The 23,981-nt window shown below is 35.6% G+C and overlaps 1 protein-coding gene across 1 annotated transcript in view; it reads right to left on the bottom strand.

The window, feature by feature from the left end:
• DENND1B (DENN domain containing 1B) overlaps nucleotides 1–23,981 on the bottom strand; it is a 267,164-nt gene that overhangs the window by 193,984 nt on the left and 49,199 nt on the right. The window contains exon 3 of the mRNA XM_028120237.2: nucleotides 9,542–9,585. Within this exon, the coding sequence (XP_027976038.1) occupies nucleotides 9,542–9,585 (44 nt within the window). The remainder of the gene's footprint in view (nucleotides 1–9,541; nucleotides 9,586–23,981) is intronic.

Genomic DNA, 23,981 nt, shown 5'->3' with positions numbered 1-23,981 from the left:
TAATCACCATACATTACATCATTAGTTTTTGATGTAGTGTTCCATGATTCATTGTTTGTGTATAATATCCAATGCTCCATGCAGAACATGCCCTCTTTGTTATGTCTTTTATTACTGAAGGGAAGAAAAAGTAAAAAAGTTCATTTATTAAAGAACTATTCAATAGTGTTCCTGACCATATTTATTTTAAATATTTCATTGTCACTTTGATTAAACAAATAACCAAGTGTTGCTTCTTGGATCCCATCTTAGTCAAACATTCCAATCTTCTAACAACTTTTTAAATTTTGCCTTCCCAAACTCAGATTCTGAATATAGAAAAAGTAAAAAACTTCCAGGATATGTTTTTATAACTAAAACTATCTTGGAGATTTCCTAGAGGTTCCTTGAAAAGCACAGAGATATGTTCTCTTACCTTATAAAATGAGATGCTAGAAATAATCTGGTTTGTTTGATATGTTATTATTATAAGAGATGCACACAAAATGCTGGAAAATGAGAAGAGATGCTCAGCCTGCCCTAGGGTGAACTTGTATATATGTAAATTTTATGAATATGAATATTTCAGAAATCATATGCTGTATAGGAAGTCCCTAGAGAAACACCAATACCCTTGCTGTCCATAATATGTTTTACTCTCCAGAAAGAATGATAAAATCTCTTGTGAAATTGTTAGGTTTTCCTGTATTTATTAGAGTCCTGGCAGTACTTTGCTCAATGATATTAGACAACAATAATATAATGTCAGTTATAATTTCAGTTATTATTTAAAATGTTTACTTGGCGGCACCTGGGTGGCTCAGTCGGTTAAGTGTCTTCAGCTCAGGTCATGATCCCAGGGTCCTGGGATCGAGTCCCACATTGGGCTCCCTGCTCGGCGGGGAGCCTGCTTCTCCCTCTGCCCCTCCCCCCACTTGTTCTCTCTCTCTCTCTCTCTCTAAAATAAATAAATAAAATCTTTAAAAAAATATTTACTTGGCCATAACCTTTACTTCTTTATTTTAAATCCCTGGCATCTTCTAGGCCAGTGGTTCTCCACTGGGTATGCCCATCAGACTTACCCATGAAGTTCTACAAAAATATATTTGTCTAGGCCCTACTCCAGACATCCTCAATCTCTTTACTTGATATTCTTGGTATATTCTTGCTATATTATGTCTCAGGATTATTGTAAGCTATATCTCAAGATTTTTCCTCAAATTTTCTCAAATTTTATTCACCCACTTTTATAAATCAGATATAACTTTAACTCCTTTGAAAACAGTCTTGGGTGCCTGGTGGCTCAGTTGGTTGAGTGTCTGCCTTCGGCTTGTGTCACGATCTGAGGGTCTGGGAGAGGGAGATCTCCCTCTCCCTCTGCCACTCCCCCTGCTTTATGTTCTCTCTGTCAAAGAAATAAAATCAGAAAGAAAGAAAAGAAAGAAAGAGAGAGAGAGAAGGAAGGAAGGAAGGAAGGAAGGAAGGAAGGAAGGAAGGAAGGAAGGAGAAAGAAAGAAAAAGAAAGAAAGAGAAGAAAGAGAAGAAAGAAAAAGAAAGAAAGAAAGAAAGAAAGAAAGAAAGAAAGAAAGAAAGAAAGAAAGAAAGAAAAGAAAGAGAAGAAAGAAAGAAAGAAAGAAAGAAAGAAAGAAAGAAAGAAAGAAAGAAAGAAAGAAAGAAAGAAAGAAAAAGAAAAAGAAAGAAAGAAAAAAGTCTTACTCCTTGCTCTTTGAGACATTTTCTCTAAAACCTTTTTGAGTGGCTTTATTATCTTTTTCATATAACAGAAACAATCGAATTTTCTTTTTCATATTTTATTTTTATTATGAACCCTTACCAGACGTTTCACATTTGATTTTGGGTTTTGTTCTTTTGTTTTTGTTTGGTTTGGTTTGGCTTTTTAGCGAACTGTATAATTGACATACAATGTTGTATTCATTTCAGGTATTCAACATAGCGTATTGACAATTCGATACATTATGCAATGCTCACCATAATCAGTGCAATTACCATCTGTCACCATACATTATTACAATATTACTGACCATATTCCCCACCTGTACTTTTCATCCCTGTGACTTATTTATCTTGTAACTGGAAGTCTGTACCTCTTAATCCCCTTCACCTATTTTGCCCATTCTCCCCAGACCTTTCACATTTGAAAATTATTGGTAATAAATTAACCATAACCATTAAGCCTCTATCATCTATAAGTAGCTTAGTTTAATTTCTGATGCTTGCCTAAAGGCTCTGCTATAAGCTACAGGCCAGAGTTCGTGTTTTTAACAAAACAGGTCAGTCTCAAAGCCTTGGAAAAAGGTTGTATCAGGTATTTCAAACTACTGACACTTCAAAGAACAGATTACTGGTAACAGGCCTTGGAACTGACATCATTTAGATAATTTTCAGGCCATTCCAGTGGACTAAGGCCAAACTTCCAAGACTCATTTTAGTCAAGAAGCAGAAAGTTTCATGAGGCTGTTAAGGCAAAATCCAGCAAAACAATAATTAATTGCTTTGTATTGAATAATAATGAGGAAAATTTTATTGTTTAAAATATTATTGATGCTGTTTTCATGATCTATTTTCTGGACATATAAGGAAGCCCTCCTCTTCCTACACTGTCTGTAACCTACAACAATTTAGTAAACTCTGCTTCTATAAACTGAAATACTTTTAAATCACATCTTATTCTCACTTGATTCCCTCCCTCCCTGAATTCAGAAACTCTTAAGTCCCTTCATTTTTCATAGCAATATTTTTTTGCATAAATTCAGTAAGTCTTTCATTTTACTACTATATAACTGGAAAACTGATTGCACAACCAAGGTCTTAAAGTGTCATTTTGAGAAAGATGCTTGTTTAATCATCCATGCCAAGGCACTTTTAAGGATCAAAGGTTAGCTATACTTACGGAGCCTACAAAGTCATCCCAGAAAAAGTGGCCAGATGCCTGGTTGACAGGGTCCAAACTTAAACGTGTTAAAGAGGGTCCCTTCCTCATAGACCAGGAACCTTAGCAAATTTCGTGAATCTTGAGAAGAATTAACCAAAGTTATAGGCAGTATATGTAAAATCTGGGAAAGATATTTGCTTGGACCTAGTTTCCTAGCTTTGGGATAGTAAGTAAGAGAGGCTTCTAAAAATCTAATCTGAAATTCCTTATGAAAACTTTCTTGGGGGGGGCGCCTGGGTGGCTCAGTCGTTAAGCATCTGCCTTCGGCTCAGGTCACGATCCCAGGGTCCTGAGATCGAGCCCCGCATGAGGCTCCCTACAGCAGGAAACCTGCTTCTCCCTCTCCCACTCCCCGTACTTGTGTTCCCTCTCTAGCTGTGTCTCTCTCTGTCAAATAAATAAATAAATAATCTTTAAAAAAAAAAAAGAAAAGAAAACTTTCTTGGAAAAAAGTTAATTTTGTAGACATGGCGATTTTTCTACACTGCATGGTTCTAGGTGGGTAAAGTAAATTCACGGAGGCTTGTAGCCTAAATTAACTCTCTTGCTGCACCCATGTAAATAATCAGGTCAAACCCTTAGAAACATGATTTGTTTTGTTTTCTAGAATCATCTTTCTTTGAAATTTTTATGCTTGTAAGAGGAAGAAGAAGATTATAGGAAAAATTTTTAAAAGATTGAATTGAACCAAAAGATTACTGGTTGTTTTCATTGGGAAAAAAGCCATTGCCTAACACATTCTTCTAGGGGCTCTGTGACTTTCATTGTCTTGAAGCTATTTTACAACTCTGTAAATGGTAGCAATACAAATAATATTTGTCCACAGACATGTCTCATAGAGGGACAACTGACTGCCCTCCTCCCTCACCGCTCCCCGTGTGGATAAAGCCACTTCTACGTCTATTTGTAAATTTATTACAGCATTCCTGATTTATCTATACAATTCTGCTACTTTGAGCTCTCCTTTGAATAGGATGCAACATTTTACTCACACCCTCATCAGATAACGAGTTTAAAAAAAACTTAAAAATGAAACGTTACATTTGCATTAGAGTCATGATTATATCTTCTTTTAAAAATTATTCTTTAATACTAGCCTCAGAGTCATTTAGTCTAATGGGGTAAATAGAAAGTAAGGAAAATGACAGATCTAATAAGTGGCATAATATGGGAAGCATAAAATGCCAAGGGAACTCCCAGGAGGTGCATTCAATCTAGACCTGTGACATAAAAGAAGAGGTTTCTTGGAGGAAATGACCCCTAAGCCAAGACTAGAAAGACAGGCAAAAAGGAGTGCAAGTAGGAGATTAGCATTTCAGACAGAAAGACACATGTTCAAAGACAGAATATAAATAAATGGTACAGAAGAGAAAATAATGTTCACTATAAAATACAGACCATTTCTTAAATGGAGAAAGTAAAGGGATACAGAGAAATGGGAGGCTAAAGATGTAAACAAAAGATGTGAAACAAGGAACCTGATCACATTGAGAAGGTGAACCTTATCCTGAAGGCATCAATGGGGAGCAGCGAGTTTGCACGAGTCTTCAGGATTATGGGTTCTGGAGTCAGCGTCTGGCTTGGAATAATGGCTTTACTACTTACTAATTGTGTGACCTTTGCCATGTAAATTAAGTACTTTGTAGTTCTGTCTCTTCATCTGTAAAATGGGAACTGTAGTAGTCCCTTCACTTTTAGAGGCATTATTAGGATTCAGCGAGCTCACACAGGCAAAGCACCTAGACAGTGCCTGGCACACTGTAAGGAACCAATGACAGTAGTGATAGGAGAAGTGGTATTTGTTTCTTAGAGAGATCATTCTAGCTACACTGTGGAGGGTAAATTAAATAGGCACAAAAACAGAAGAGTTAGGAAGATACAAATTAAGGAAAGGACCCTAGAAATAAAGAGAAGTGGAGAGACTGACAAGACATAAAAGAGGCACAAGAATAGGGTCGGAGGACAGACTGGGAGCAGCTGAGTGGGGGAAAGAGAAGTAAAAAATAAACACAGAGTCCTTGGCTTGGAAAGGGGCTTAAGTAGGAGCATCCACTGAAATAAGACACACCAGAACAACCAACCCCGGTTACTCAGGTAACAGGGCAGGCATACTAATACAAAAATGAGTCTGAATCACAAAAGAGGAATACCTCAAAATACCACAGCAGATAAAACATTTTATTTGCATTATGGAGAAAGTACATCAGAGAAAAAGGAAAAGGGCATCTGAGGCATATGAAATGGCCCAGAAGCATGAAAGGCCTGCAGTTTGTGTGAAAATAGGAAAAGCACTGCAAGACTGAAGGTAAATAGGACATATGAGCTGGGGTCAACTCTTCATAATCTTCTTTCCTATCCAAATGGTCTTAATGATTTCTGATGTCTTGGCCATTACTAAAAGATCATGGTTCCATGGTCCTATGACTTCTGCTGATAGCCATGCTGATAAAAAGAAATCTTAAACACGGTTTAAGATTTTCATAAAAATGACAAACTAAAAAGTAACAGTTTTGCCAGTTAAACAGCAGATATCCACTGTAGTCATTCATCAACTAATGGCACAGAAAGCACACATGACAGAAGAATTTCTACATATTAGTACTTCTTATGCTATTAAATTATAAATCTTCCTGAAGGTCTATAAGCAGTAAAATTCTCAAACTTGTTATTCACCTACAAAAACGATATTCTATATAAAGCAGTTTTATCTATGCCTCATCGTAAGTTAATAAACATTCCTGGCCTTGCAATACTTCAACAAAACTACTGGTTCACACTTATGGAGTGTTTTCCACATGCCAGGCGTGGTGCTAAGCGCTTTACAGACTTCACATCATTTCATGCTTACCCCGTAATTCTGTCAGATCAGTAAAATCAGTCCCCTTTTGCAAATGAGTAACTGAGAGAGATTAAGTCCTTATCTAAAGCAACACTTCACACAATCTATAAATACAGAGTTAGTATTCAAACACTTACCTCTTTGATGCCAGCATTTATAAGATTTTATTTCTGACCCCTCTCTAAAAGTGTATTTTTCTCACAAAGATTGACTCCTCTCACTCAAGAAACACAGACTAACCATTGCCCGAAGAGGGCCTGCTATATGCAAGCAGTAAAGCTATAGAAACATGAACCATGAATATGACAAGCAGAGAGTGGGGGAGGGGGGGAATTAAGCATTCTGAAAAAGAGCCTGAAGCCATTAAGTATAAATGTGAACAAAAGAGAACTAAGGGCAATGGAGAGATTACCTTGATAGCAGCAAAAAGAAACAAAATTACTCTTTTTATACAGAAGCTGTGAACCTCTCACAGATGTATGAAGGAATACTGCTAGTATCAGTGGCATGGATGGGAAGACTTGGTCTGCGTTTATCTTCTCAGCCAGAGCCCTCAATATATTTACAAAACATAAATCTGACATCAATTCAGTCTATTTAGCAATCCTCAAATTTGCTCACAGCTTTGTATTTCCTCAGGCTTGTAAACACGTCTCCATTCTTCTCCAATCCCCGAAGTCCCATCCACCACTTACACAAAGATAATTCGACATTTCTTGGAGGGACAAAAAGCAAATTCATCCTCTTGTCACTATTCCTCTCTACCCCATACCCCACAGAGCACCCCTGCATGCAACCTCTTTCCTCCTTCCCCCTTACACTCATCTTCGTTTTCACTCCTAATGTAACCAACCCTTTCAGTTCCTTCTGCTGCCCTCAGCTGAACTGCTAAAATAGCCAACTAATTTCCGTGTTTCCGGTTTATCCCACAACCAATCCATAGGGAAATCTCTTCCCGACTAACCTTCCTAACATACTTATTTTGCTATAGCACACTCTCCTCAAGTTCATCTGAAGGACCAACTCTTTAGCAAGGCCTTTAATGTTACCCAGACCTGGCTCCATTTACATTTACAGTTTCATTTCCTACTTCCCTATACAAAATTCTCCACTGTACCCCCCCAAAAAAATCAATCTACAGCCCCTGAAATGTGACTTTGAACTATCCCACTGGTTCTACCAACTAAAGAAGACATACTCGAGGAGCCTGTAACAAATCAACAACTATGATGAACCAACAACTCCATGTAGTAGAACCAAAGGGTAATGAATTGATACTATTTCTTTGGATTAAATAACACAATGATTTCAAATTATAAAGATAATGAGGGGAAAAGAACCGTTCTGATAAACTATTTTTACAAGAGCTAAAATAAAATAAGTGAGTAGGATCTGGGTCAGCATTCCAAGCAGAAAGAATATAGCTTCATTGCTAATAGCACATGGTTTTGAGTTAGACAAACTTGCCTTCAAATCTTAGCTCTGCCTCTGATAAGCAATGTGATCTCAGATAAGTTTCTTAACCCTCACTCTGGGGCATGATTCTATCTCCTAGCAGTACCGGGTGAGTTTGAAGATAAAATGAATTATGCACATAAAGTACATAGCATACTGCCCAGTGCATGGTAAGAGCTAAACAAAGAGCTTATTAATAATTATTATTACTGAAGCAAGTATCAGATCCAGTGAAAAGGCTGTTTAGCAAGAAGTAGACAGTATACTAGTAAGTGCTAAGAAAGATGAGAAATATACACAGAGTACCTAAATCATCTGTAGTATTCAGAATATTCACCAGAAAGCATACAGCAAAACCATTCTTCAAGGCCCTTGGCTAGATTCCCATATGAAGTTTGGTTTCTTCAGATATAATGTGAAGTGTTTAGACAAAATGGTATCTAAAGCTCCTTTCAATCCTAACCTTCAAAAAAGTGTATAAGAATTGCTATGAACTAGAATTCTAAACATTCATCACCATTACCCAGTTAACTACTTTTACATTTTACAAAGGCTTATTAATGTTCTACTGGCCTCACAAATTTGGAAAACAAAACAACATTTCAGTCCCAACTAAAAAATCCCCATCACCAGTTTATCAGTCACAGAGAGGGACAGCAATAGTCTCGCTGAAAAATTTCCTGTAGCTGAACTCAACAAGTACCTGATGCCCCTACATGAACCCAAAGTGAGGAGTCTTCAAATTTCCTAGGAATTCTCAGGGGCAGTTTAAGAAGTAGAAAATAAAACACAACAGAAAACATGACCTGGACGGGAGGTTTGTTCTTGGGTCAGTGGACAAGAAAGAATCGAGAATACCAAGAGAAGAAGAGTATTTCAAAATGCTAAAATGAGTCAATAAGGCTCTAACCTAACTATACATTACTTTAAAGTAAACCCAATTATACATCATATATCCAAATCATATCTTCACTGTAGGGACCTCTTTTGCATACTTAAGATACTTATAAATCTATTCTTTCTCTAAAGAGCTAAAAACAAATTAAGAGTGCATACCCGTCTTTTTATGTGAAAAATAGTCAAGGATTGCATTAGATTGAATTAATAGTTAACATGCACATTTACTGGGACGCCTGGGTGGCTGAGTCAGTTAAGCGTCTGTCTTTGGCTCAGGTGATGATCCCAGTGTCCTGGGATCGAGTCCCATATTGGGCTCCTTACTCAGTAGCAGGAGCTCTCCCTCTGCCTGCTGTTCCCCCCGTTTGTGCTCAGTCTCTCTCTGACAAATAAATAAATCTTTTAAAAAAATGCCCATTTACTGATTTTTTTCAGTGTAACTTCCTAGTCTTACATATAGATTTTCATAAGTAGAAAGTTATCCTTTCACATATCAAAATCACTTTCAGTATACTTATTTCTGAATGAACTGCTTTAAACAAATACTTTTGTCAGCTTTCAATTTTATAAATTAGGAGAATTTTAAGAATCGTATCTGTGAACTTATGGTTAAGCTTATACTAGTAAATTTTTTAATTTTAACAGTGACAAGAGTGTTTTATACCATTTCTTTGCAGGCAAAAAAATAAAAATATGTTCATCAGATTTCCATAAAAACTGAAATCTGTATTTCAACTATGTATTATATAATTTATTTCAAAATGATAAATCTATAATATAAAATTTTAAAGATTTTTCTATTTACATATATGTCAAAATAACTCATAATTTTGGTCATACTAAATACTTAAGGAACTATAAAAGGCTATAATGCAAAATACAAATGGAATAAACTCATTCTGAAGTCTCATTTTCTTTTAAGAAAGTAAAGCTACAGATAAGAATTACATAAAAATAAGAAAATATCATCAATTCAACATATATGTAAATGATTCAGACATCACTGTAAAAGGAGAGAACTAACCACTTATTTACAGCAGTTACTACTTCAAGTAGACAGAAATAATAGGAGGGTAATTCAACAAAGTATGGTATTGTCAAGGTTTTTTGATGGGAAAAATTTTTAAATGTTTCCAAATATGGTCCATTGATAGATTAAAAGAGTGTAAGAATATGCTGAAACTGTAAACATTCAGTTCTTACTAGTTTTAACATAAAGGCTTCCTCATCACCCATCTACTTGGTAACTTTAAAAGATTTTCCATATACATTCTGCACACATGGTGATTTTTTCCTCACAACTGGTGAAGAGAAAATATTGATAGCAATTCATGTGTAGTAGTAGTTCCTGCAGTAACAGCAGTAATAACCATAGTACTCCAATTATAAACGTTTTTTAAAAATTATGTGGTTCCAACCTGGTCGCCAAAGTCCTCTGGGAATTTCCACAATACCACAGGATCTGTAAATAATTGACACATGGCATTAAACAGAGGCAAAAGAGCACATTACACCAACATTCTTGTTAAAACATTGTCAGAGATACTTTTTAAATAATTTTTAAATTTCTCTTTAAACATTTACAGTTGACGAGATTAAAAATAAAGGATTTTGATCTTTTAAGCGTTTTAATGACCTTTGGGAACAGGGACAAATAAAATTAAAATAACTTTGTCAGATTATTAAAACTCATTATTTCTTTTCATAACTCTATTTAGATACTTTACATTTTAAGATTCTGAAATATGAATTTTCAGATTTAACTACACTTAACATATTGGTTTTAATTTGAAAAGAAAAATATAAATGTGGTAAATATGTAATATATTATATATATATATCATAGTTCTTAAAAAGTAGACCAAAATATATCATCTTAAATTTCCATTTAAAATCCTAAATATTTATGAACACTGTAATAATGCTTGCTTTATATCAAAATTCACTTTTGAAATCCCATATTTGCAACTCTATGAAGTGAAGCCTTTTATAAAATAACAGATATAAGTTGGTAGTTCTAAGGCATCAAGCTTACTTAAAAACAACTGATTATTTGCAGGGCATTTTAAAGAAATTTTTCTAATATATCAAGTTATTCATATATAAAAACCAATGTTGTTTTATAAATATTCTCACTGGTTTTTCATTTTCATCATTTCTCACAATATTTCTTTTCTACTTACCTCTGAATATCTGTAGATGGGCTTTAAAAGGATAGTGTACAATGGATAATATTACTTCTGTAAAAGCCTTTGAAAGCTCAAGATAATATAAGTAACAAGTACCACTGATATAACAGAATTTGAATTCCACTCCAAGTAAAAAGGGCAGACCAAAGACATCACTTTATGTTCTCAATAAGTTCTATTTCATTATTTCCACTATTCCATGTTGCTTTTATAAAAATACAGTCCAAGAATGCGTAATTCCAGGTTTTTAATTCCAAAACTCAATAATTACTAGCAACATTTTTAGTATGAGCTATCTCCTCTTGCTGTATTACTCATTAAGTTCAAAAGAATTTTTTTCAATTATTTTAAATTAAAAAGAAAAGAAAGCATGCTTTCTATAATTAACCTTTTTACTTAGTAAGGAATAGAAGGTTCCCATATAAGTCAATATAAATAAATCATTTAAAACATCTTATATAAAAATAATGCATTACAAATTCACAATGATAATATTAAATATCTCTTCATGTAAAACAAAGTGTACATTTCTAAAATGAAGGACATGCATTATAGGTCACCTAAAAATACTCAAGACATGGAAGATTATGTTGGAAAATATATATGGGTGAGTTATGAGTGTGTGTTTTATTGGAAAATATGTACGTGTGAGTCAGTTTTACCAAAATGATAATTATCAAGATTTGAATCGCATAAAACAAAAGTGTTATGATGGAATCTTCATGAAATATTGGTATTATTTTGATAAAGTTAATATACTAATGGCCACATAAGTAAGTCAATTATACAGAAATGCAGAATAGTTCTCTCATAAATAATGGAGTTAAAGAGTTTCAATGTGAATACTTAAAACATCCCTTTTGAACAACCTCAATTTTATAGTTGTCATTTAAGAAAATGTTTGTGATAAATTTCTTACACTTATGTCTTAAAACCAGCATGTTTACCTTGTACAGATAATGCTTTGCCCCTATTGTTCACAGCATTTACCCACGTATGTTCTGCTAATTCACTTTTTCTCATCTTCTATTAATGCTGTTGTTTTTTTTTTCCAGTATTGCCTATTCTTTCACAGAGAGAAGGAACAAGTGAATTCATATAAATAACATCTACTGGCTTATATTCAGTGAAAAATATCCTATTTCTTTTCATTAAATGAAATTTCCACTTCAGCAAAAATTTACTGTAACGTGAATCCATATTTTGAAATGGATTAACTTAGTTACTGCCTGTGTTGTTAGACATACACCGTATCTGACACATCTCTGTAGAAACTTTTCACAAGTACTGCAAAGGAAGAAAAAAAATGGCTCTTAAAAAGAAATAATAACCTGATTCTCAAATGTATGCACAAAGACTGGATTTTCTATTCCCTGAGAACTACTGTCTCCCTATCAGATCTGACCTGGAGGGTTTAAGTCGGTTTTCTGCTTGTTTTATGGATGGAAGGATGAGAACCACTGGCAGAAATCACTGCTGCTGGTGAGGTCTGAAGCACACTGCGTCCCTTCTCACCAATGCCTACTACTAATTCAAGAGAGACTCTGGATCTTAATTTTAAAGCAATCTTTGCCACCAACAATCTAGGAACCAAATAAATATGAAAGGAAGAATGCATGATTTGATCCGTGCATAAATGCAGTTAGTCTCTTATTTTAATAAGAGATGTTACAGTATAGGAAGGAAAATATAAAAATTTTTATTAAGTCAGTAAATTTGGAGTAAGAATATTTAAAATATTATTTGTGCATCACCATCACAAGTATTCCAAATTCATGACTAAGGCTTTTTTAAAATGTAAAGTGAGATAAATTCAGCAGTTTTGTTTTTTTCCCCTTTGCAATCAGGTCTTTCACATTTTCCAGCCCTTCAATGAAAACAAGAACTAAAATAACAAAATATTAGTGTGATTCAACTATATTATTAAAAAATGGAAGGCAAACTTTTCAATTTGCATAAATGAATATTTATGAAATTCTGCGGAATTCACAGATGAACCTTTAAAATTATGCATTTGTAAAATCACAGTTCAGAGACTATATACTTTTGAAAGGTAGAATATATATTAGTAAGTAATATGATGGATTATACCTTTCAGTGTTTGATTTACCTGCCTTGCATAATCAGAATATTATGAATAAGAAAACCAAGGCCAAAACAAGGAGGAGTTTGTGTTAGTTATAAGGCTAGTCAATGGGAGAGACTAGAACTTCCTTAGTTGAGATCTAAAGAGCAGCTATTTTATTTTGTTTATTTGAGAGAGAGCGAGAGAGCGCGCGAGAGCATGCACAAGTCGGGAGAGGAGCAGAGGGAGAGGGCCAAGACTTCCTGCTGAGTGCGGAGCAGGGCTCAATCCCAGGACTCCAAGACCATGACCTGAGACAAAATCAAGAGTAGGACACTTAACCAACTGAGCCACCCCGGCACCCCAAGAGCAGCTATTTTTATTTTTTTAAAAGATTTTAATTATTTATTTGACAGAGACACAGTGAGAGAGGGAACACAAGCAGGGGGAGTGGGAGAGGGAGAAGCAGGCTTCCCGCCAAGTGGGGAGCCCGATGCGGGGCTCGATCCCAGGACCCTGGGATCATGACCTGAGCTAAAGGCAGACGCTTAACGACTGAGCCACCCAGGTGCCCCAAGAGCACTATTTTAAATAATTTCCAGAATCAGTACATTTCTCTGTCCTATTTAAGTTTAACTTATTCCACTCAAAACTCTATGCAGTGCTAAAGAAATAAGAAAAGTCCCTGCCCTCCAAAGCCCTATAGTACACATGGGGAAAGAGCTCTCTACTTTTTGTGCAAACTATTGTTTTAAACAAGGTATCCTGCGTAAATACTTGGGCACAACTTAAAAATTCACTGGCTTAATAATTTCAAAAAACGTTCTAAATAAAGGAATAGTCATGTCTCTTTAATGTAAATGAGCAAGACTCATTAAGGAAAATGTGTAATATTATTCTTCCACCTATGGAGATACAATGCTGAACTAAAAAAATAAGGTCTCTGCGACTTATAGAAAAGAAAGTATCTAAAACATATAATGCGATAAAATTTAATGACTGTCACACTAAACGGACAGGATACTACACAACAACATATGGAAATCTAATCTAATTTAAAGTCACTAAACAAGGGGCACCTGGGTGGCTCAGTCATTAAGTGTCTGCCTTCAGCTCATGGGATCGAGCCCCACATCGGGCTCCCTGCTCCGCGGGAAGCCTGCTTCTCCCTCTCCCACCACCCACCCCCGCTTGTGTCCCCTCTCTTGCTGTGTCTCGCTCTGTCAAATAAATAAATAAAATCTTTAAAGTACACATAAACTAACATGTCAGTTAGGCAAGCAAAGAATGATCTGGGTTCTAATGTGGGCAAGGGAGAACGTTCCAGACTGGAAAAACAATATGCATGATATCTTGGCAGTTAATAGAAAGCACAATGCAATCGAGAAACAGGGGGGAAAATGTAGTATATCCCAAATGTAGAGTAGAAGGGAGAGAATGTCAAGGGATGAAGCTAGAGAGGTAGAGGACAGACTAGAGTTTAAAATGTATTCTGGGTATCACAGAAAGCAATTAAAGCAGATGATGACATAAACCAAATGAGAAAAAACAACTAGAAATGTATAGAGTACAGCTAGAGTGTGTGTTGTTATGAAAGTCAAGGGAAGTGGGTATATCTAAAAAATTCTCAAATGTGGCAAAACATTAAGCAAAGTGACTACTAAAAAATGACAACTATATGTAAAGCATAAAGCCATAATAAAATCAGCTTCAGTGGAAGAATGGGAAGCAGAAGGCAGACTTAGGATCATGCAGTGAGAATGAATGAGGAAGGGCAGGCAGAGTGTATGGAGACAACTTCTTTAACCAAGACTTACAAGGAAGAAGGTAAAGGTAGGAGGAGAGATGAAGCTAGATAGATTTGTTTTCTTTTAGTATGGTGCAGACTTGAACATGTTTAAATGATAATACTAATGAGCCAGCAGAGAGCGCAAGAGAAAAGAGAGGCTATCTGAGAAGGCAGGAAGAATGGGATCCTGACCAAGATAGTGAGATGAGCCTTGGAAGGAAGCTGGAGAATGTTTTCCATTGTTACAGGAAAAAGAGAAGATCTGAATCCAAGGAGATTTTAGAAGTGGTGGTGCAAAGGCAAAAGTTTTGTGTAAAAATTGTTAATTCTGTAAAGTAGGAGCAAAGCTCTCTGCTTAAAAGAGAAGTTGCTGGAGGCTGAAGGAGGAAGTGTGACTAACTTTCAGGCACTGTTGAGTACTTGATTTGGTAGGTATTCAACCTAGTGTTTAATGGCAACAATGTGGTATTTCCCCTACTATCATCCAACAGCTTAGGTGGAAGAGATAATTGGAAGATTCAGTCAGGGTTGAGGTTTTTGTCAGTCATGTGTGACAGGAAGAAAATTTAAACAAAAGAGTTGTTATAGATATGAATTGCTGATTTAAAGCTAATAAAATGGAAGTGAGGTGTTTTTTTTCCCCTCTAAAGTCCATTACTACGAAATGTTATACCAAATCATGCTAATGCATTTTAAAACAGCATATTTTCAGTAGAAAATCTACTGCATGTATCTAAAGACCGAAGGACTGAAAAATATGGTAAAATCAATGCACGCAGCATTTGTAATTATGAAATTAGGTGGCTGAAGTTCTGGTCTTACACTAATGAATAAAAATGCTTTCTGTCTCTGATTAGAGGAGGCATTGAAAAAGGTAAAATCAATTTCCCTCCTCTCCTGCCTATAGCCCACTCCTTCCCTCCCAAGTTTACCATTCAAATGTCATTTTCTACAGATGGCTATTATGTGAAAAATATTGAAAAGCATGGAATTAGCTAACTACATTTAAAATTACTTTTTCCAGCTTTATTGATAATTGACATATAACACTGTGTAAGTTTAAGGTGTGTAACTTGATTCAATAAACATATATGTGAAATGTTCATAATAAGGTTAGTTAAGATGACACACACCCTTGCATAATTACTAATTTCTTGTTTTTGCTATGATTATGGTGAGAGCATTAAAGCACTACTCTAATAGCAACTTTCAAGAAGACAATACAGTATTGTTAACTATAGTCACTATAGTTAGTGACCAACATCACCCAACATCTCTCCCTCAGCTCCTGGCAACCATCATTCTACTCTCTTTCTCTGAGTTTCATGTGTTTAGATTCCACATATGAGTGAAATCATACAATATGTCTTTCTCCGACTTATTTCACTTAGCATGATATCCTCAAGACCAATCCATATTACTGTAAATGGCAAGATATTCTTTTTATTTAGAGCTGAATATTTCATTGTGTGTGCATGTGTATGTGTGTGTGTATATACACACATATTTCATTATACACACACACACACCCCACATTTTTGTTAAACATTCATCCACTGATAGACATTTAGGTTGTCTCCATATCTTGACTGTTGTGAATAATGCTGCAATGAACGTGGGAGTGCAGATCTCTCTTCAAGATAATGATTTCATCTTCTTCAGATATATACCCAGAAGTGGGATTGCTGGATCATATCGTAATGCTTCTTTTAATTTTCTGAGAAACTTCCATACTGTTTTCCACAGTGGCTATATTAATTTGCATTTGCACCAACAGTGAACCAGAGTTCCCTTTTCTCCACATCCTTGCCAGCATTTGTTCTTTTTTTTTTAACATGTATAAGATAATATCCCATTATGGTTTTGATTTGCATTTCCATGATAGTTAGTAATATTGAGCACATTCTCATTTGTTAACCATTGTATCTCTTCTTTGGAAAAATGTCTACTCAAGTCCTCTATTTATTTATTTATTTTTTTAAGATTTTCATTTATTCATTTGAGAGAAAAAGTATGACCAGGGCAGGGGGGAGGGGCAGAGGGAGAGGGAGAAGCAGACTCCTTGCTGAGCCAGGAGCCTGATGCAGGGCTGGATCCCAGGACCCCAAGATCATGACCTGAGCCAAAGGCAGACACTTAACTGACTGAGCCACCAGGGCCACCCCCCTGCCTATTTCTTTTAAATAAATTGTTTTTTTTTATTATTGTATGAGTTCTATGGATGCATATATATTTTGGATATTAACCCCTTACCAGATATATAAGATATATAAGCCAAATACTGTACAATCTCACTCATATGTGGAATCTAAAAACATATATATGGTTTGCAAATATTTTCTCCCATTCTGTAGGTTGTCTTTTCACTTTCTTGTTTCTTTTGTTGTGCAGAAGCTTTTTAGTTTGATGTAGTCCCACTTATTAATTTCTGTACATCTGATGTCATATCCAAAATGTCATTGATAAGACTGATGTCAAGGAGCTTATCATCTATTATTTTCTTCCAAGAGTTTTATGGGTTCAAATGTGTAAGTTCTTAATCCATTTCAAGTAAGTTTTTGAGATTGGTCTAAGACAGGGATCCAACCTCTTTCATTTCCATGGGGATATCCAGTTTTCCCAATACCATTTATTAAAGAGACTGTCCTTTCCACACTGAGTATTCTTGGCTCCCTTGTGAAATATTTGTTGACCATATATGTGTGGATTTATTTCTGGGCTCTGGATTCTGTTCCATTGGTCCACATGTCTGTTTTTTATGCCAGTACCATACTGTTCTGATTACTACAGTTTGTAACACAATTTGAAATATGGAAATGTGATGCCTCCAGTTTTGTTCTTTCACAATGTTTGTTTTTCGTTTGTTTGTTTGTTTTGGCTATTTGGGGTCTTTTGTGGTTCCATATAAATTTCAGGAATGTTCTTATATTTCTGTGAAAAAAATTCCATTAAATTTTTATAAATATTATATTGAATCTATAAGTGGCTTTGGGTAATATGAACAATATGTTAACAATATTAATTCTTCCAATCCACGACCATGTGATATCTTTCCATTTATTTCTGTGTTCTTCAATTTCTTTCAATGGACCATAGTTTTTTTTTTTTTTAAGATTTATTTATTTTAGAGAGACAAAGAGAGAGAGAGAATGCATGAACAGGAGGAGCAGCAGAGGGGGAAGGAGAGAGAGAATCCCAAGTAGACTCCCCGCTGAACATGGAGCCCAACCCAGGGCTCAATCTCATGACCCTGAGATCATCACCTGAGTTGAAATCAAGAGTGGGACACTTAACTAATTGTGTGATCCAGGCACCACAACGCTTCATAGTTTTCAATGTAGACATCTTTCACTTCTTTGATTAAATTCATTCCTAAGTATTTTACTGTTTTTGATGCTATTATAAATGGGATTGTGTTATTTCCCTTTTCAGACAGCTAATTGTGTGTACAGGAATGCAACTGATTTTTGTATATTGATTTTGCATCTTAAAATGCTACTAAATTTATTTATTCTAAAAATTTTTTTGTTGAGACTTTAGGATTTTCTATATCAAGATCATATCATCAGCAAACAATTTTGCTTCTTTCTTTCCTATTTGGATGCGTTTTATTTCTCTTTCCTACCTAATTGCTCTGGTTAGGACTACCAGTACTATGTTAAATAAGAGTGGTCAGACTGGGCTTCCTTGTCTTGTTCCTTAACTCAGAGGGAAAGCTTTCACCTTTCACCACTGAGTATGATGTTAGCTGTAGGACAGTCACATGTGTACTTTAGTATGCTGAGGTATGTTCTTTCTATCTCTAACTTGTTGAGAATTTTAATCATGAAATATATCAAATTTTATCAAATGCTTTTTCTGATCTATTGAGATAATATGATTTTTGTCTTTCATTCTATTAATGTGATGTATTGCATTTACGGATTTTCACATGTTGAACCATCTTTGAATCCCAGAATAAATCTCACCTGATCATGTTTTTTTTTAACCTTTTTTTTAAATTTCAAGATCTAACTGGCTTTATTAAGTGATTCATGAATCAGGCAGCAACCCATCTAGCAAGTAGAGGAGAGCTCCCTCATATATGATCCTTTTATTGTGCCATTGAATTTGGTTTGCTAGCATTTTGTTGAAAATTTTTGCACCTATATTCATCAGGAATATTGGCCTATAGTTTTCTTTTAGTATCCTTTTCTGGCTTTTGGTATCAGGGTAATACTGGCCTTATTTTAAAATGAGTTTGGTAATGTTCCCTCCTTTTCAATTTTTTGGAAGAGTATAATAAGAACTGGCATTAACTCTTCTTAAATGTTTAGTAAATTCACCCACAAAGCCATCTGGTCTTAAGCTTTTCTTTGTTGGGAGGCTTTTTATGACTGATTAAATCTCATTACCTATTATTGGTCTGCTCAGATTTTCTATTTCTTCCTGATTCAGACACAGTAGGCTATATGTTTGAATGGTTAAATGCATCCATTTCTTCTAGGCTGTCCAATTACTGATATATAGTTGTTCATGATAAGTCATTTATGATCCTTTGTATTTCTATGGTATCAGTTGTAATGTCTCCTTTTTCATTTATAATTTTATTTATTTAAGTCCTTTCTTTTTTTCTCGGTAAATCCAACTAAAGGCTTGTGAATTTTATTTATCTTTTCAAAAAAATGACTTTTAGTTTTGCTGATCTTTTCTATTGTTTTTCTATTCTCCATTTCACTTTCTGCTCTTTATCTCCTTCTGCTAATTTGCAGCTTCGTTTGTTCATTTTCTAGTTCTTGAGGTATTAAAGCTAAGTTGTTTGAGATATTTACTTTTCCCTAATGTGGGCATTTATTGCTATAAACTTCCTCTTTGCACTGCTCTTACTGTATCCTATGACTTTTGGTATGCTGTTTCCATTTTTGTTTGTTTCAGTTTTTTTTTATTTCCCTTCTGATTTAATTTTTGACATTAGCTGTTCAGCAGTATGTTAATAATTTCCACATATTTTTAAATTTTCCAGTTTTCCTCTTGTTACTGATTTCTAGTTTGATACCACTGTGGTTGCAAAAAATACTTGGTATAATTCATTCTTTTAAATTTACTGAGACTTATTTTGTGGATGAATATACAGTTTATCCTAGAGACTTTCCCTGTGTGCTTGAGAAGAATGTGTATTCTGCTGCTGTTGGATGGAACATTCTGTATATGTCTGCTAAGACCATTTGATCTAAAGTATGGTTCAAGTCCAATGTTACCTTATTGATTTTCTGCCTGGATGATTTATCCATTGTTGAAAGCAGGGTATTAAAGTCCTCTATTACCACATTGATATCTATTACTCCCTTCAGATCTGTTAGTATTTCCTTGATATCTTTACATGTTCTGATGTAGGATGCATATATAAATTTACAATTGTACAGTCTTCACAAACTGACCCCTTTTATCATCATATAATGACCTTCTTTCTCTCGTTACAGCTTTTGACTTAGTCATTTTGTCTGATACAAATATAGCTACCCCTGCTCACTTTTTCCATCACTTCACTTTGAGCTGCAATTAGTCTCTTGTAGACAGTAAATAGTTGGGTCTTGTTTTCTTATCTTTTCAGTCACTGTATGCCTTTGATTGAACAATGTAGTCCACTCACATTTAAAGAAATTATTTATAGGTAAAGACATAATATTGTCATCTTGTTAATTATTATTGGCTGTTCTGTAGTTCCTTTCCTCTTTTCTTGCTATCTTTCTTTGTGATTTTCCACAGTGGTATATTCCCCTCTCTTTATCTTGTATCTACTATAGATTTTTGTTTTGTGGTTACTGAGGCTTACTTGAAAAATTTTACAATCACATACAAAACCTCCACTGTTTTATTCCCCTGACACACACACATTTTGTTTCTGATGTCACACTTTACATCTTTTTTATATTGTGCATCCATTAACAAATTATTGTAGCTATAGCTATTTGTAATACTTTTGTCCTTCAAACTTGATACTAAAGTAGACTGGTCAATATACCACCAACTAGAGTATTAGAGCATTCTGCAGTTGTCAACATACTTGCCTTTAACAGTGTGACTTTCCTTTCATATGTTTTCATAGTCCCTGTTCTTTCATTTCAGCTTAAATAAGTCCTTTCAACATTTCTCATACAGCAGGTATAGCAGTGATGAACTACCTCAGCTTTTATTTGTTTGGAAAAGTATTTCAACCTTCATTTTTGAAGGATGACTTTGCTGAATATGGTATTGCTGTTTGGCAGTCTTTCTTTCAGCATTTTGAATATACCATTCCAGTCTCTCCTGGCCTGCAAGGTCTCTGTTTAGAAATCTGCTGATAGCCTTCATGAGAGAAATATTTTTCTCTTGCTGCTTTTAAAAGTCTCTCCTTGTCTTTAATTATGAACAGCTGTATTTTAATATGTCTTGGAGAAGACCTTTTTGACTGAAATTTGGGGGTGACTTATTAACTTCATAATTATTAACTTAATAATTAACTTCTACCCCTTTCTCCCTCACTTCTCCTTCTAGGACTCCCAACTGTACAGAAACTGTATTAATGGTGTCTTATAATACCTGTAGGCTTTCATCATTCCATTTCATTCTTTTTTTTTTCTTTTTGCTCCTCTGAGTGGTTAATTTCATATTATCTGTCTTCAAGCTCATAGATTCTTTCATATGCTTGGTCTAGCCTGCAGCTGAAGCTCTCTATTGAATTCCTGAGTTAGGTAACTGCATTCTTCAGTTCTGAAATTTGTTTGGTTCTTTTTTAGGTTTCTGTATTTGTTGCACTTCATATTTGTTCTTGTGTTGTTTTCCTGGTATATTTAAATTGTTTATCTGTATTCTCTTACAGTGCTTAAGTATCATCAGAGCAATTATTTTGAATTCTTTATCAGGAAATTCCTGGATTTCAATTTCTTTGGGGCTAGTTACTGGAGATTCACTGTACTCCTTTGATGGAGTCATATTTCCCTGATTCTTCATGATTCTTGTGGCCTTGTATAGGTGTCTACACATTAGAAGAAGCAGTCATTTTTTTCAAGATGTTTTAGACTGACTTCTTTAAGGGAAGATTTTCACCTGCAGGTTGGGGTGTGTTAGGGTGTGCTGTGACTCGAGATCTAGTGGTGTAGGACACCAAGTTTAAGATGTGTAATGGCATCAGGTCTGGGGATATGTGATGGCCTATTCTGCTGAGGCCACTGGAGCCCACAGCATCTCCAACCACATGGTCTTTCACAAGGACTGCAGGGTATCCACTGAGGGTGCAAAGGCTGTGAGGGTCCTCAACAGTGCCTCCAGGTCCAGTGGCTAAGGGCCAGAACAAGCAGCAGTAGCAGCCAGTGCCAGTGATGTGCTCTCAGCATGTACTATCTTACACCACTGGTGGCTCCTCGTGTTTCACCATGAGTGCATGGCAGTGGAGGCCAGTGATGGGGATCCAGCCAGAGGCATACAGGTGCACAGCTGGAGGGGCTAGCTCCAGTTGAGCAGAGTGGTGAGGGCAGTGACATAATTCAAGCCCACAATCATCTGTGGGGGACCTGGCTGTCAACATGCTCTCCCATGGCCACACATGTCTTCCTCTAGGCATGCACGTAGCAGTGGAGGCTGGTAATAGGTGTCAGACTGGTGCCATGGAAGTACACAGCTGGAAGAGCTAACTCTGAGTACTTGCACAGTTGTGGGAGTCAGCCATGGGGGTTCTAGGATGGTGTACTGCATCATATAGCTGTAGTAGTATGGGCTGCTGCCAGTGTGATTCCTAGGCTCACAACAGGGGAAGGGAGGGTTAGGGGAAGCAGAGAGGAACTTAGGCAGCTGGTGTCACTGAACCCAAATATTTGTGAGGTAAAAACCAATAAAATTCACAGAGCAGGTAAACTGGGAACCATAGTTGCTCCCACTGTGTGACTGATACTGGTAGCACACTTTTCCTCTTTGTTCCTAGCCATCTCTATATATCTCAACTTTGCTAGTCTCTGAGTGGGGTGAAATTGAAGCAGGGCCTTAATGTGGTGCCCCAAAAGTGGGGAAACTCATCCCACTATCCCTTCTCTGCAAGGGAAACTCTTTCTAGATGGAGAGTTCCCTCTTGGCACTGAGCAATGTCAGTTTGGGAATGAAATGATGCAGGCATAATAAAGCTGTTCTTTCCTCAGTGTAGTTATTCTCAAGTTTTTTGTTACAGTGTATTGCTAAAGTTTCTTAAGTGGATTCCAGGGCTCTTCCAGAACTTTTTTTTTTTTTAAGGTCTTTTGCATTGTTTTCTTTCTTTTTTTTTTTTTTTAAGATTTTATTTATTTATTTGACAGAGAGAGACAAGCCAGAGAGGGAACACAAGCAGGGGGAGTGGGAGAGGGAGAAGCAGGCTTCCCGCAGGGCAGGGAGCCTGATGTGGGCCAGGACCCTGGGATCATGACCCAAGCTGAAGGCAGACGCCCAATGACTGAGCCACCCAGAACCGTTTTTGTTTGTGGCTAGCTGTCTAATTGTTAATCTTTGTTGGAGGATGGAGGCTGGGGTCCCTGATTCAGCCATCTTGTGCTAATGCCACATCCCTTAAGTTTTAATTATCACTACCTCTACCAAAATAGTTTTCAAATTCCACTAATTACTGTAATTTTATATCTAGTCTGACCACAATAAAAGTATTTTAAAAAGCAATTCATTCCCTCATTTAGGGCCACACATGACCTTGGTGAAACCAGAGATCCAGAAAACCAATATCCTGCCATTTTTCCTTGTCATGCACTCCAGCAAAACACAGATTTATAGCACTGGTGGAAAGATGTCACTTCCAACACGATATCTAATCATCTCTCCCAACCTACTCCCCCAAAAAACAGTAATCATAGGTTGCATAACATTACATATTTTAAGACTACTAGCAATAGTGAAAGTAAAAACAAATTCATTGCTGAAAAATGTCAAATTCAGACTACATTTAATCTTACTAAAACATACACTGTAAGGTATTTTTACAAATTATTTTGAAGTTAACGTGTAGTGATAATACAGAATTTTAGCAACTTCTTAAAGGTCTATTTCAGTAGTTCTCAAACTTTAGCATGTAAAACAAATGTATAGAGAGCTTGTTAAGACATAGATCTCTGGGTCCCACTTCCAGAACTTCTAAGTCAATAGGTCAAAGGTGTGTCTGAGAAAATGCATTTCTAACAAGTTTCCAAGTGATACCGACGTTATTGATTTAAGGACTAAACCTTGAGAACTAAAAGCACAGACCATGTATCTCTCACAACAATTAGCATTATGTATCACATGTTAAAGAATTTAATATTTGTTGGCTGGAAATATTCTTTAAAATATGGCAATGAATAATTCAGAATATCCCTTATTATATATATTTTTTGTATGGCAACAGGCATATCTTCAGAGGGCTAGGAAGAAACATCAACCATGACAGTTATAGCAGGAGATAATTTTTGCAAGAAAAGTGTTACTAAATTTTTAAAAAGCATTTTTGTTTAAAAAATCATTTCTCTGCTAATTATTATTAATACTATAATTCTACTTTTATAGAACAATGGAAATCATTTTATTTCAAAATTAAGTGTTTTATGACATTGGAACTCTAAGGTTTAAGGAACAATGATGGGGAACTATAGCTATACATATACACGTATATATATGAAGATATATAGTCTATTATTCCCTTTATCCTTTATTCCCTTTATCCCTAGGTATATCCCATGCCATACACATAAACACTGGTAGTCCTTATCTAAACAAGATGTATGTCTTTTTGTACCTTACTAAGATATCTGTGAGAAAATACTTCTTGTGCTTTCTTACAGTGCTTTCTTTCA

Source organism: Eumetopias jubatus, unplaced genomic scaffold (genome assembly GCF_037043125.1).
Source record: "Eumetopias jubatus isolate StellerSeaLion01/CBP00866 unplaced genomic scaffold, mEumJub1_p1.0 scaffold_12, whole genome shotgun sequence".
Classification (NCBI taxonomy): Eukaryota; Metazoa; Chordata; class Mammalia; order Carnivora; family Otariidae; genus Eumetopias; species Eumetopias jubatus.
This window is presented reverse-complemented; position numbering and strand designations above follow the sequence as displayed.